Source organism: Anarhichas minor, unplaced genomic scaffold (genome assembly GCF_050575085.1).
Source record: "Anarhichas minor isolate MPS153535 unplaced genomic scaffold, ASM5057508v1 ptg000074l, whole genome shotgun sequence".
Lineage (NCBI taxonomy): Eukaryota > Metazoa > Chordata > Actinopteri > Perciformes > Anarhichadidae > Anarhichas > Anarhichas minor.
In genome coordinates this window covers 4,128,385-4,142,761 of record NW_027466520.1, presented here as the reverse complement: position 1 = coordinate 4,142,761, position 14,377 = coordinate 4,128,385, and the positions used below count along the sequence as shown (strand labels likewise).

Below are 14,377 nucleotides of genomic sequence, written 5' to 3'. Positions count from 1 at the left end.
AGCAGAAATGTGGGCAGATTGAAGTTACAGTATATCTATTTTTTTTTGTAATACACCAGTTTCAGAAGCCTAAATGGGCAGTGTAGTCTTTTTTTTATTATTATTCAGCCTCTGCACAGGGCCGTGATATTTTGAAGGCACCTGTGTATTTTGAGAATGATGGATCCAGCAGGTTGAGAGGGTGAAAAAAAGAGTTTGGCACAGCAGACATTTGACAAGACCTGTAAAGGTTTTAGGGTTGAGAGACCCGTGGAGATCTGTTAAGACATGTTCCAAAAACTCTACTCACCAGGCTAGGATTACCTACACCGAGGCTGCTCCTGCCGCCGTCATTGTTTTTTTTTTTTTGCTCCTTGCTAAATGGTTTAATATATCTTGCCGGCAAATAGTAATCTCAACTAAAGATGCAAATTCATAGTGTTTCTAATCTACAAATGATTCCTGACATAACACTTTTTTTTTCATGCAAATCCCATCTGATTATTCACTCAACATATATCTCCTGTTCATTGTTATTTCCTCCGTGTTAGTCCTTTGGTTCAATTTAATTTTAGGCTCCATTATAAATGTCTTTGAAAAAAAAGGTACATTTGGATAAAAGAGGGGATACATTCATCTCTAATACGAGGCCTGTGAATTTGCACATGTAACACATTAGTAGGATTTGATTTTCTCTACTCGAGTCATTTGCCCCCTCTTCATGTTTGAGATCTCAATTTGTAGCTCTCCCATGGAGCACAATGGAAAACCAGGTCTGAGGGGAAGAGATAACAGGCAGGTGCCAACAGCTCTGCGCTAATGTGTGTGTGTGTGTGTGTGTGTCAGCATGGAGGCACTCACACACGCACGCACACACACACACATAAGCGCAGGCTCGTTTGAAATATTTTCTCGTCAGTGTTTGAGTGCCGGTTTATTTATTTCACTGTCGTTTTTTGTTTGCAATCCTCCACCGTTTATTTTTCTTGTAAATATGAAATACATTTTCCTTTTTTTTAAAATAGTAAACTTCTTACAGTTCAGATCGCAGATATTTAATAATGTATGGTTTGCTAAATAATTGTTTAAATAATTATAATATGCATTATACATAGGGCTGAACCTAATTATTATTTTATTATCACTTAATCTGACTGTTATTTTCGTGATTAATCATTCTGTCTATAAAGTGTCTGTAGTGTAAAGTGAAAAATGGCAAATCACGTTTTCCCAGAGCCCACGGTGACGTATTCATAATGCTTTTTTAAAAATGCAAAAATAGTCCGTTTCCAAAGATAAGAAAAGTAATAAATCCTCACATTGGAGCAGCTGGAACCAGACAAAGTTCTGCAGTTTAGCTTGGAAAATGTCTGCAACAATTTATGCAAATAGTTGCTGATTCATTTTATGTCAATCGTCTATTTAATTAGTGAACTCATCTTTTCAGTTCTGATTCCAAATAACATGGGCAGCAGCACTGAACAACATTTAATCTGCATGATGTATTAGACTCATAAAGTGCACACACAGTCTTCAGTGGTTTCGGGATCTTACTCGATGGGTGTGGCGGGCTGTCACTTTTATGGGCCGTGCCGGTTCTTAATTGGCTTTGTAAAAGACCCTCCTCTCATTGGCGAGGAGCTATTAAAGATATTACCCACGCAGCGCTGGCGGCGATCCGCCTCACATCATCTCCACAACCTCACGCAGCTGCTGACCTCGCTGCCCGACGTCCGCTTCTCTTCACAAATAGAAACTAGCCTCATTAATGTCGGAGGAAATGCTGATTTCAGAGAGGAAATACTTTGCTCCTTACCTAATGGCACAATTATCAATTTTAGCTCTTGACTCTGAGTCAGTTCTCTGCTTTTTTTTAAATTTCTTTTACTTTGCCCTACAGACTTCATGCTGTAGCAGTGTAGAAATGTGGAATTTCCATTACTCTGATCTCCGGGCTGTGGGCTCCAGACCCTGCGATCCCACTCTGGGGGCCAGTTACAGCGAGTAACGAGACCGGGGGAACAGGGTCATAAATCCTCTCCAGCTCTCCTCATTTTCCATCCTCCCTTCGTCCCTCCCTTTCCTTTCCTCCCTCTCTCCATCTTTCCTAGTCAAGCCTTAAATATGTGATTTACAAAAACCTAAATGCAACATTGTAAAATATGAACACATGCCCCCTAGTCCAGCTGAAGTCCAGCTAAAGACACTTTTAATGTAAGAGAAAATGAGTTCATTGCCTCCCTTAAAGCTTCTGCACCTCCTCTCCTCCCTTTTTCCATTTGTTTATCTTCTAAGTCACAGTCCTTTTACACTCCCCCCCACCCCCCCACCAATGCAAATTAATTCATATCACATAAAGCGATTCTATTCTCTCAGACCTTTCGTTATTTCCCTTATCAGATGCGGCGTCCATTTCATCTGATAGCGTGATGGTTTCATCCAATAATGCCGTTTGCCAAAAATGAAACCTACTTCTGTCCCCCATGATGCTTCACTTTCTCTTTTTGACAAGGGGTCGGCACAAATATGTGCAGTCATGCACGCAGCTGCAGGGTGACCGCACTTGTAAGAATACAGCGAAATTCTTTTGTTGTCCGTCAATCATCTGTGTGTGAGTGATTTTACTACATTTGCTTATTTAAAATGGATTGAATAAAAGCTGAGACAAACTAAATGTTTCCCCAGAACAGGCTTATTAGGAATTCCCTCCCATTCATATCAGTTTTGTGTCACTCATGTAGCAGGTTTGTGAAACATCCTCCTCTGGGTAAATCCAGAATGTACACAGGTCTGTGTTTAAGCCTCCCAAAGCTTCATCAAGCCCAAGCTTGGCACCACCACGCACTCAGCCCCCTTCATGATTAAATATCAAGGAACTCCACATGACATTTTATTAGTCCAACAAGATGGATGAAATGGCCAGAATAAAGTAGGCTGTGTCTTTTCACTTTCCCACCAGCACTTGCCTTTCTTCTGTCCCAATTTTCTCTCCTTCTCCTCCTCTACAAGAAGTATGTATTAGGAAAACGTGATGGATTTCATTCTGAGAAAAGGAGATTTGCAGCGCAGAGAAAGAAACATATATTCTTGTTTCTCGTACCTGATGCTCCTGCTCTCCTCCCTCTGTGTAGCACTCCCTCCCTCCCCCTCCTTTTTTTCTTCTTCTGTTGTTCCACCTCAGATCTCTGTCTGAAGGATTAACCATCTCCAGCAGTGTGTCTCTGCTGTCTTGTAGCGTTGTGTATTGTTTGTGATTTGCTCAGGCCCATCCGTGCGGTTGCTCATTTCAGCAGCCCAGCGTGACGTGGTGAATTGGGGGGGAAAGGGGGGTGGGCAGCCCTGGGCCACACTCAGTCTTCCTCACCTGAGATGGGCTGCACGCACGCGGACCCGCACGCTCGTTACCTACAGTTGTCGGGGTAGCGGAGGCGGTGGGGTGTGGAACCCTGAACCCTGTTTAGCTGCAGGCGTCAGCTGAGTTTCTGTGTAAAGGCATCGGGGCCATCGAGACGTTAGTTGAGAGGAAAAGGGAAGATAGATGTGCTTCCTCTCTGTTTTCTCAAGTTTAACACTTCAACACCCAGGAGTCCCCTCTCCTGTCTCCTCTGTAGCCCGGGGCATGCCAGAGGAACTCCAAACACTGACTGAGAACAGCGCTAATTCCACTTACTTTGAAAAAAAAAAGCAGCAATCAAGATGAAAAAGAGGAGATGAATGTGGAAAGGCCGATGCAAAACAATCGCTCTGTTTGTAAAATAAAAAAAGGCAAAATCATGCATGAGAGAGAAACAAAAAGGAACAAAAAAAAAGTGTTTCTTTTCCCAGCCCCCTTGAAATTACAGGAAAAAAAGGCAGCCTCATTTTGTATAATTTCACTTTCATGTTTTCATTCCCTCGCTATACACTCTGTTGATTCGTTTTGGTCGCCATTCTTATCTCGATGGCTGAAATTACATTTAATTGCAGAGTGGGACAAAAATGGTTGGGAAGAAAAAGAAAAAAAAACTCCTGCTGCGTGGCAAAGCCAAACATAAACTTTTCATAACGCTGATTGCGTTCGGTCGTGATTTGGAACCAGAGCGAGCGGTGAGAAGATGTGTCGTTTGGTTGAAGTGGAAGGAGTGCCGAGCAGACTTGATCTTAAACAAAAAAGCGTTTTTTAAAATGTGTGACACACCGTGAATGAGTTCACGACTCAGCCAGCAGTCATAACCAGATCCTCTTGACACCTGGACCCGTTTGTTATGACTGGAGCTTGTCACACTCGCTGGCTCCTGTTGATGAACACATGTTATCACTCCAGCAGCGTGGAAGTGATACGTGCCCACGGGGATGTTCTGTGTGCTTATATGTAGACAATGTGAGTGTGACCGAAACACACAGGGGGGAGGGGAGGAGACTGAGAAGCCGAGGGGGGAGTCGTGGGTATTCAACTGGACAGTGTGTGAACTGACTCTGCAGTGTACGGGAATGTCTGGCACGCCTCCAGAAGTATCCCGCAGAGAGAAGGGGATCCTGCTTGATGTGACCGTGAATAGAAAGCCCACCTCCCTGAACCCACCCAGGTCCTTTGATGTCAGGGGGTCACACAGAGCCCTCGCAGCTCGCAGGGGGAGGAGGGAACATAGCTACCCTGAACGCCTGGCAACCTCCCTGTGCCATGCCAGGCCCGCCGTCTGCTCTGCCCAGCCAGGAGGGAAGAGGAAAAGCAGAGACTGTTAACGGACGAGCTCCGGAAATATACCCATCGGGTTCTTTTTGAAGTTCATTTCAAATATGCAGCTCCACAGATTAGATCTCTGCAACGTCTGATCTGTTAAGGTGCTTACCTGGGAAAGCTTCAAATATAGTAACTGCATCCTCTGTGTTTTTGTAAATCAAAAAAAACAAAAACGATTTATCTAAAAGTTTGATGCCTGCAGTGAAATGCCAAGATGATAATGGCATTTAAGCGAGCTCCATTTATAGTCGTGAGTTAAGAGGTTACGACCATAGACTGTATATTTCAAGTGATGTCCGCCATTGATTTTTGCAACCAGTGAACAGCAGTGACCATATTTGGGCTGCGGAGGAGTGACGCCATGGTGCAGATGCTGTATCGGCACCGTATACGGCTCTGGTAGCGACCTGTCAATCACAAGGTAGCCCCGCCTTAAAGCATCCGCTGCTTTATGGTCTATTTTTACTCTAAAATTGACTAAATTGACTAAATGAACATCATGTTGTATTGAAGAAGACTTGAAACTAGAGATTGAGACTATAAACGCATGATCACAATGTTTACTGAGGTAATAAATCAAGTGGGAAGAAGGGTCATATTCTCATAGACTTTTATACAATCAGACTTCTTTTTGCAACAAGAGAAGTCGCCCCCTGATGGTCAGGAGAGAGAATGCAAGTCAATAACACTGATTCACCAGATGTGCTGCTGGCTTCATTTCAGCATTCAAGTCCACTGAAAAAAAGAGCAAATGAGGACTATACATGCGACTGGGCGTGTTTCTTAGCCGTCCTCACAACCCTGCACATGTTGATACTTTGTTCACGTTCTAGAGGGACTTTTTTAATTCCCAGACGCACTTCAGCCAAAACTCTGGGGTTTAGCTACTCTTTAAAGCGTTCATGATAACACTTACAGCTCCACGACCACTGAACAAACTCCATCTGCTGATGAAGACCATGGCATACGCTTGAAAGCTTGAGTAAGCCAACTTCGGTTCGTGGTAATTTTGGGCTGTCAGGATTAAAACCCAAATCTCTAGCCTATTTTGACATTAGAAACTGAAAGAATATGCCAGTGGCAACTCCTGTAGTTTTTACAGCTTATATAGAAAAACAAAATTAACAATCAAGAGTTGAAGGTTAAAGAAAGTTGGCTTCCCAACATGTTTCTGAAAGATTTATGACACAGTAATCATCTTTTATTTGCCATCTGCATCACAGCATGTTTCCACATTGGAGTATTTTCAAAAGGAAGGGGGGTTGGAAATTGTTGGCTCAGGTTGGAAAAATATGTTTTTTTAATACCTATCCACCTTTTGTTTCTTCATTTTTGCCAAAGCAAAAATGTATTTTAACTGCTGCTATTATTGTCATCGCTAATGTGGAAAATGAAGTCATTGGAATGGGCTTCGGTGGCAGAACTTAATGAAGACGTTCCCGTTGAATCATTAGAAACCCAGAATATATATCTGCCTTCCTCTGTTTGTGTCTGTCTTTCAGTCCGTCTGTCTTCTCTCTTCTCCCCTTGTCTCAGCTCCCTTTCCTCTCTGCTTGGGTCTCAGCTGGCTCTGTTCCTGTGGCCCTTTGATCTCGGTGAAAGGGTTTGGAGCTTTAAAGTGCTTCTGTTTCCGCTGTCAGGAGCCCCTCTCTTCCTCCTCTCTGGTTTAGGCTTTCATAGCGGTGGCAGCCTTGTGCTGTGGCTGGGTGGGGGCACGGGTTTCTATGAGGTGGAGCTGAGGTTGGAGGGGGGGGGAAATGGCTGTGTGATGCTGTCAGCCTCGGTCAGGAGAGGACCTGACACCCGACTCATCCGAGTTCCCTCCAAAACCCTTAGTTCCCACTCACTCAGCCCCTCGCGGCCACAGGGGTGATGTGTCAAGACAGATGGGTCTACATAGGTTGTACTTTTGTCCGACCTCTTCTTCATGTATATTTCCCACACATGAGGACATATGTTGTACATCCTTCCTGGTCAAAATCACCTTGAAATATAATGCAACCTGGCTGCAACAGCAGGGTTTTGTCAACAAAGGACTTCTTTTACCAAAGGTGCTATGTTTTGCATTTGTGACTATTAGTCACTTTCAGTGAGCAGCATGGGCATGAAGGAGCCAAATGCAGATGACGGTGGAAAGACAGGACTATAAATACTCAAGAAACTAATCAGAAAACAAGACACAGGTGGGAAGACGTGAGGGCAGGCTGAAAGCTGATTGGTGGATGAAACAATGGGACCGGAGCAAGGCTGACGAGACTAATACGACACAGGTGATGCACCGAGAAAAGGAGGGAAAACCGCAAAGACGTGGAGTCAAATAAACAGGACTCTTGACAATATTGTTACCACCAATAAATGTATAGAATGGAAGTTCCTATTTATAGCGAGTGAGTTGTTTTTGTGTCAGAGAAAACCGACCTTGTTTTCCAAGTGTTTTCCAAAATGAAAGCCTAACTTTCCATTCCTATCGCTTCCTTTTGCAAAGTGGAAGATAGAGAGGTCTTGTCTTGGTGATTATTAATAGCTGTTTCTCAAGGTGGACTTGGGTCAGTATCGTGACTTCTCAAGCTGTTTTTCCTTTTGTTCAAATCTCTGCCTCGGACCACTCCAGCAGCTGTTCATGAGAAACTGACGGTCTATGAACATACACAGTCGCTGGATTATTGGATTTAGACTCACCAATTTCCTGTATACCCTTCTGTGAAGCACACATTTCGATTCCATTTCATGCGCAACCATTTCGTGCCCGAGCTAAAAGTATTTCGCAAAAAGCACGGCCCCCTGTTTTAGCAGACCGCTGTGTCAACACCGCGAGGTCTGACTGCTGCACCACAATGATACCTTCTGTCCGAAGTGAAGTCGTTAACCTTCGCCGCAACTGTGTGTTTCTACTGCAGCTTTCGCCCCAAAATAAATTATTAGTGTTGATATAACCTTGTTCCAAACAAAGCCTGTTCCAAGGCCTGTTTACACGAACATGCACCCGCCCATGAAACCTCAAAATCTTTTGGGGGGCGTATTTACACTTGGCAAGTGTGTATTCATCCGGTGCAATAAGACGACAGACTGCCCCGTGTAAACATGTGATATCCTAAAGAGGCGCTGGCTGGTTTAAGCGGGGCCACGTGAAAGGAAATGGCTTCCATATGTCAGGAGCTCAGTCTCTCCTTGTGCCCTGTTTTGTCTTCTTTGAGGGTTAATAGGAATTATGAACCTACGAATGGAAGTAGAGGAGAGAAGAAGTTTCTTCTCTCTCTCTGGTAAGGCAGAAACAAGCCTGCGGTACGGCTTTGATGTAAATCTTAAATCAGGTGTAACTAAGACGCCACTTCTCTGGCGCGCACACCTACTCGGCGCACACACAGGGCGAACATTCCTGCACACACGCTGCCAGATTACTTCCTTTCGTCATGTTGATTAATGCACGCTGGCAGATGCTAAGACGATCACGGCCCTGCAGAGAGCAGCTGAGCGCCGAGGATCGGACACTCTCGCTTTTTTCTCTCACGAGCACCGAGACGCACGCCGCACTCCCCCAAAAACCATCCATCTCTCTGCTGTCCGACTCAAATCCCCTCACACCTGGCTCTGCACCCCGGAGACCTCTTTTTTTACCTCCCTTTCTCTTAAGTCCTCTCTGTCCGCCTTTCCCTCCCATTTCATAGTCCATATCTTCACACGCTCCCTCCTTCTCCTCCCCATCGACTACTGTTCCTGCTCTAACTGTCTTCCTCCCTCTCGGCAGCCCTCCCTCGTGTCCTCTCTCCACGCCTTTCTCTCCCCCTTTTACCCTTCAACAGGCAGAAAACTCTCCGTTCCACCATTGCCACCGTCTTCTTCCCAATCAACACGTGTGCTCTCTTTTTCTTTTGTCCCCCCCCCCCCCCCCCGGCCTTCCAGTAGGGCTCTACTCTTACTCCCTAAGTTAATTGGAAAAACAAGCCAAGCAGAGGCATTTAGCCAGGGTCAGTGTAGGGAGATGCAGCCGACGCATGACAGGGTTAATCAGTGTCATGGCAGCCAGAGTGGGTGTCTGGATCTCCTCAAAAAGGCATGTGGAAGGCCAGACGGGGGGAAAAAAACCGGCATGAAATCTTTCTACCTTCCCTTCTGGGGTCTTGTTTCTACATTGCAAACGTTTAAAAACGTCATATGCAGCCATTTCAGGGACACAGACTGTATTTGTCCCTTACTTTTCCACTGACTTGTGTATAAAAATGTCAAGTGCAGGATGTGATTAAAACTTTTTTCTGCAGTCATCATTGATAAAGCATGTTTTTTTGTGTTTTCCCCTCAGCTGCATGTGCACGTGTGTGTGTGTGTGTGTGTGTGTGTGTGTGTGTGTGTTTGTGTGCGTGTGTGACGCATGGTCAGCCATGTGGCATCAAAGTGAGCGTCGCTCCGCAGCTGTCTTGTTGATCTGTGTAAGCGAAGCATGCGATGCTGGCGTGCGGGCACATGATAAACACACCTGTTGCCCTCAGCGTGACTTGTGCTCGGTGTGGAGGAAGTAAAACGATCTCTCGGGAATCTTCTGACGGGTCGACGTGCAGAAACACAACAAATGGAGGTGAAACAAAAAAAAGAAAGAAGAAGTTCCGTGAGCATTGTGTTGCAGTGTCCTAGACAATCCCTTAATCTGTCACCTTTGCACACTTTCACAATGAGACGTCTGCTCCTCAGAGTGTCTTTTGCACAGAACACCTGCTTCAGCATCACTGAGACGTGTTGTCACACACTTGTGAAAGCCTTTTAAAAACTCATCCCATTGCCCCTCTGGGCTCATTACAGAAGACACAGTTCGTATGTGTGAATGCCTGTGTGCACACATATATGTCTGTCTGTCTGCTCCTCAGTGCTCATTATTTGCCCTGACCTGAGCTCTTTCATTAGGATGGCTGTGGAGTAGAGGGACAGAGGGGCCGGTAGGGGATCAGGGGACGGGGCGGAGGTCGTAATTGGGCTGTTCCGCTCCCCTGGCCTTGCTCAAGGTCACTGTGAGACAAACTCCGGGCCAGGTCTCGCACTCTTTCTTCCCCCTTTTTCTCTCGTCTTTTCCCAGCCTCTCCCCTCCCTCCTCACCTCTCCTTCTTAAACCCCAACTTTGTCTTGCTTCGCTCATCCTCTCCTTCTCCCGGGGTCTTTTGTCACAGTAGACTGGTCCACTGGGGAGCCACAGAGAAGTGGAGGGGCTAATTCGGTCTAATCTCTTAGCCTGTTAATGTCTGGCTGATATGTGGATTTCTCCACGTCCTCAGGGGAAGGCCTTTGTGGTGAAGGCCATCATTATAAAGTTCCCTTGCCCTCCCAGCCAATTATAAGACGGGAGAGAAATTAGTTAATCTCAAACTTGGCTCCGAAGAAGTTTTCTTGATTCTTCTCAACTTTATTTCACATCTCATAGAAACAGTAAAGGTTGATAGTGCTCATGTTTTCTATTTAAAGAAAAAGACTGTGCATCTTGTGGGAGAGACCTGCTGATGGATTTTGTACAACATCGCCTCTGCCATGTGAAATTCCGTACACGGTTTCTGCTCAAAGCCAAGTTAGAAGCCATCTGAGTAAAGTGGTGTAGCGTTGCTTGTCTGGCGCTGGCCAGCGGTGAGCTCGGTCTGACGTCTCCCTCTGATTAAGATGCAGTGGTGAAAGCTGCCTTTGATCTGAGGAAATGTCTGCGTAGGGAGCAGTTGGAATGCAGCGCTCTCCTCTCTGGCTTGCAGATGGAGGCAGAGAGATAGTGTCACGGTCCATTTGTCTGGCCTTGTCTCTGTCAGTCCACCCACGGCCGTGGAATCTGGACGGGGGAAATGAAACTGTGGAAACAACTGGATTATCGATGTTTTGTTTACACAATGTTGGTGACATAATAGCTTCATCAAAGCACAAGATCCTATTGTTTCACACGTGGTGTTGTAATTAGCCTCAATCAAACTTTTAAATGTCCAAATATGAGTCCTATAAGCATCAGTGTTGACGCAACCACGTGTATTCATGCTCATTCTGTATTTTCTTCTTTGTGTGTCTCCACAGGCCTCCCGGGCTGGCGGGCAGTCCAGCTTTCTCCGACATCTCCCTCATCCGGATCTCGCCCCAGAGGAACCCCTCTGTGGGGGCGGAGTCGCCCTTTCACCCTCCGCACCCTTACATCAACCCGTACATGGACTACATCCGCTCGCTCCACAGCAGCCCCTCCATCTCTGTTCTGTCGGCCACCCGGGGCCTCAGCCCTGCAGATGGTGAATAAAGTGAAACGTACACCGACGCACAAAGCATGACCCACACAGACACACACACACACACATACAAAGTACATATGCACACTCAGCACACACATGCCGACGGAGCAGAAATGGGCGACAAAGCCTCAGCAGACCCTTAAAAACGGTTGTTAAAATTGATTAGTGAGGTTCGATTGCTATTAGCGGGAATCTCGATTCTCTGGATCAGTTTAATTCCTGTTTGAGATCAGAAGAGGTCAGGTGAGAGGCAACTAGATCCATCTCTATTAAGACCCAGGGGTTGGTGAGATGGTATCTGAGCGAGGGAGGAGGTGGATGGGAGTATTATGAGTGCGCCGCGAACTGTGTGGGTGGGGGGGTGCAGGTTGGAGGGAGGCTAATCCTTTTGATCTGTGAGTCATGTCAGAGACCTCTGGAGGATGCATCAGTGAGCGGCAGGGTCACGTACAGTTACAGCGCTCACGCCGAGGGAGGGGCGGATTCAAGTTCAGGATTGGGGGGGGGGGGGGGGGGGCGTTGTGTTGTGTGTGTGTGTGTGTCCGACACACAACACAAGCATTTGTTTCATGAGATCTCACGATGGCTTTGGACCAGAAAATCTAAAATGGACGCCAGGAAGAGTCACATAATAATTTTAAAACACTATTAAAAAGGAGAACTCACACTCTAATAATTATATATTTTAGCAACTTAGTGTTTTGTGGTGAAATGATTGGATGCATTTGAATGATGTGGTTCTAGTAATTAGTAGTTCTGAAATCAGAGGAACTGATTAGGTCATATAAAAAGGTTTTATTAATGTATATATATATATATAAATATATATATATGTTTTCTGAGATTGTCATTTTTTCCCTTAGACATTTTATAGATTAGATCATTAAGTTGTTAATTGCAAAAAATAATTACAGAATAATCAAGAATGAAAATAATTGTTGTTTGCAATCTTGTTATATTATTGTGTGTTTTTTTTATATTATGCGAAACAAAGCTGTACCAGCCAAAGGTTAAACCCAGTACAGCAAACTGCAGCAAATGACCAAACCATCAAAAGTACATTTATGAAAAAACTTATTTCGCATTATGCATTCACCTTAAAGGTCTTGAGATGGCCCGATGACCTATTACGGCCATCAGCCTTTTGGCGCTTCAGCAGCGGAGAGTCACTTTAGCTCCTCACCTTGTGTTGAAGTGTTTTTCTGCTACGGCAGATAGCCGGGGCATTTCCTCCACACCGGCACGCACTCGACTCCATCTCCTCCAGGTCTGTTAAAAGCTGTGTCTAAGTGAAGGCCGAGAGTCTCACTCAACCTCCTACTCTCCTGCACTCCCAACAGGAAGTATATACTCAAGCTCAAGCTCTGTGCACTCCAATCTTCCATCACCGCGACATAAAGCGCACCAGTCTCAGCTTGCTTTAAATCAAAATAGTGTCTCCAACCTACCACATGATCCCCTTTCAGCTCATAACGCTGTGAATTGCGAATGAGGCACCTAATTACTCCTTTAATCAACGCAGTGATTAATTAACCCATCAGCTTTTGTGTTGTTAGTATAGCACCACGCTTACAGGGAGCCTCCTTCTTCACTATGCTATTTTTTTTCCTACCAAAATGTACATTTGAATAATGATGAATTAATTAACAGAATCTAATGGAGATTTAAAGTGGGTGGGATTTAGTGCCACCCTCTTGCTGCCACACATTTGCTTTCACATCTTTTTTTTTTTGTGCTCCTCCTCTCGCACACTACTTCTCTCTTCTCTACGTGAGACGGGGTTCAGAGGTAAGCTTGCCCTGATCCTATTGTAATGCTGAAGGAGCACCCGGTGGCTCACCAAGTCCTGAGGCACATCTCTGCCCAAGTGCCACACTGACAGCCTGCCCCCCCCCACCCCACCCCACTCCCCTTTTTTGCCCCCAGGATCGATCTCGGATGCCAGCATTTGTGATTTAGAAATTCTGCAAAGCCCTTTTCTCTGCGTGTTGGAGACTGAATGGGCCATATTATGGTTGAATGCAAAAGCAAAGCTAAGGCGGAACAGCAGAGACAATTAAGAAACTCCCCCCTTCCACTGAAGACATAATACCCAGATCGAATTAATTTAGATTTTTTTTTTTCTTACATTCATTCCACCAATCAAGGATGCATTTTGCAGGCATACAGGCCAGTCTTAAGAGGAAATCTCCTCATACAGTGTTCCTTTATTTATTTCCTCTTCATTTCTTCAGATGAGGGGGAAAAAAAGAGCCGCAGCACTCTGTAGGTCTGAACCGATTCTATATTTGCATCCAAAACCACAGTGTTAGTCTTTTCCCTCTCTCTTTCTTGGAATATTTGCATAAGGAAGCCCACCACCAGATGTTTATTTTTAGGATCTGGTTCAAGGACTTACAGCACTCTTTAACTACGGGAATGACTTGGAAGAGAGAGGAAAACAGGGCGAAAGTGAGGTGGAGGCAGAATCGTTTGCTGTATCTTTATGCACGCGGATACGTTTGGGCAGATTTAGGCCTTTTGTCTTCCCGTTGAGTTTAAGGGAGCACAGTCGAGGAGCAGGTTGCATATCTGCAGACTGCAGCCCTGATGTGTACAACACACAAGCGGCATCTCTGGCAAACGATGTGTCAGCCCACATACTCTTACCACACACACACACACACACACACATATACACACAGTCTCTTCAAAGTGATCAAGAAACAGTAAGAAGAAGAGAAAAGGCTGTTAAAGAATTGTATTGTAAGACGATCTGTTCTGCTGTGCTCGGCATGAGTGCATCAATCAAACACTAATACACACTCACTGTAATCTCTGAGCAAGCATCCGTTAATCCCCAGTGAGGCTCTCCACTTCAGGTGATGCTCCCTGTGCAGCTGTTTTGCTTAACTTGATGGTGCTGCTAATGTGCTCATTACTGTTCTGCCGAGCTGATTATCATCTGATGTAAATGAACGCAGGTTTTGTTTGTAAGGCGGTGCAGGTGCTAACCTAGTCGTGTTTCTCCTCACTGCCTCATCCTTCTTATTGTTCTTTCTCTCTACTCTCTCTTCTTCAAATGCTCCTCTTCTACCCACATCTTCGTCTCCTCGACTGTCACCTTCACTTCTTGTTTTCCTCTTTGCTGACCTTTCGTTCTCCCGCTCCAGCCCCTCACACAGGTCTGACCACGGCCGAGTACTACCACCAGATGGCTCTGCTGGCGGGCCACCGTAGCCCCTACGCGACCGACCTGCTCCCGTCGGTGGCGTCCACAGCCGGCGTCAGCAGCGCCACCGCCCTGCACATGGAGTACCTGCAGGCGATGGAAAGTAAGTCTGTGCTGATCACACACAAGACATGACTGATGCACATCAGAGGTGAGTGTGAGATTTACAGATCATGTGAGCTAAAGCTCAATAATGGCAGGTTTATATATCAGATCTTCACAAAACCTGCC

General features: G+C 45.5%; 1 protein-coding gene across 1 annotated transcript in view; it reads left to right on the top strand.

Moving 5' to 3' along the window:
* gli3 (GLI family zinc finger 3) overlaps positions 1-14,377 on the top strand; it is a 68,956-nt gene that overhangs the window by 36,162 nt on the left and 18,417 nt on the right. Inside the window, exons 4-5 of the mRNA XM_076080425.1 lie at positions 10,730-10,935; positions 14,088-14,249. Coding sequence (XP_075936540.1) covers positions 10,730-10,935; positions 14,088-14,249 — 368 coding nt within the window. The remainder of the gene's footprint in view (positions 1-10,729; positions 10,936-14,087; positions 14,250-14,377) is intronic.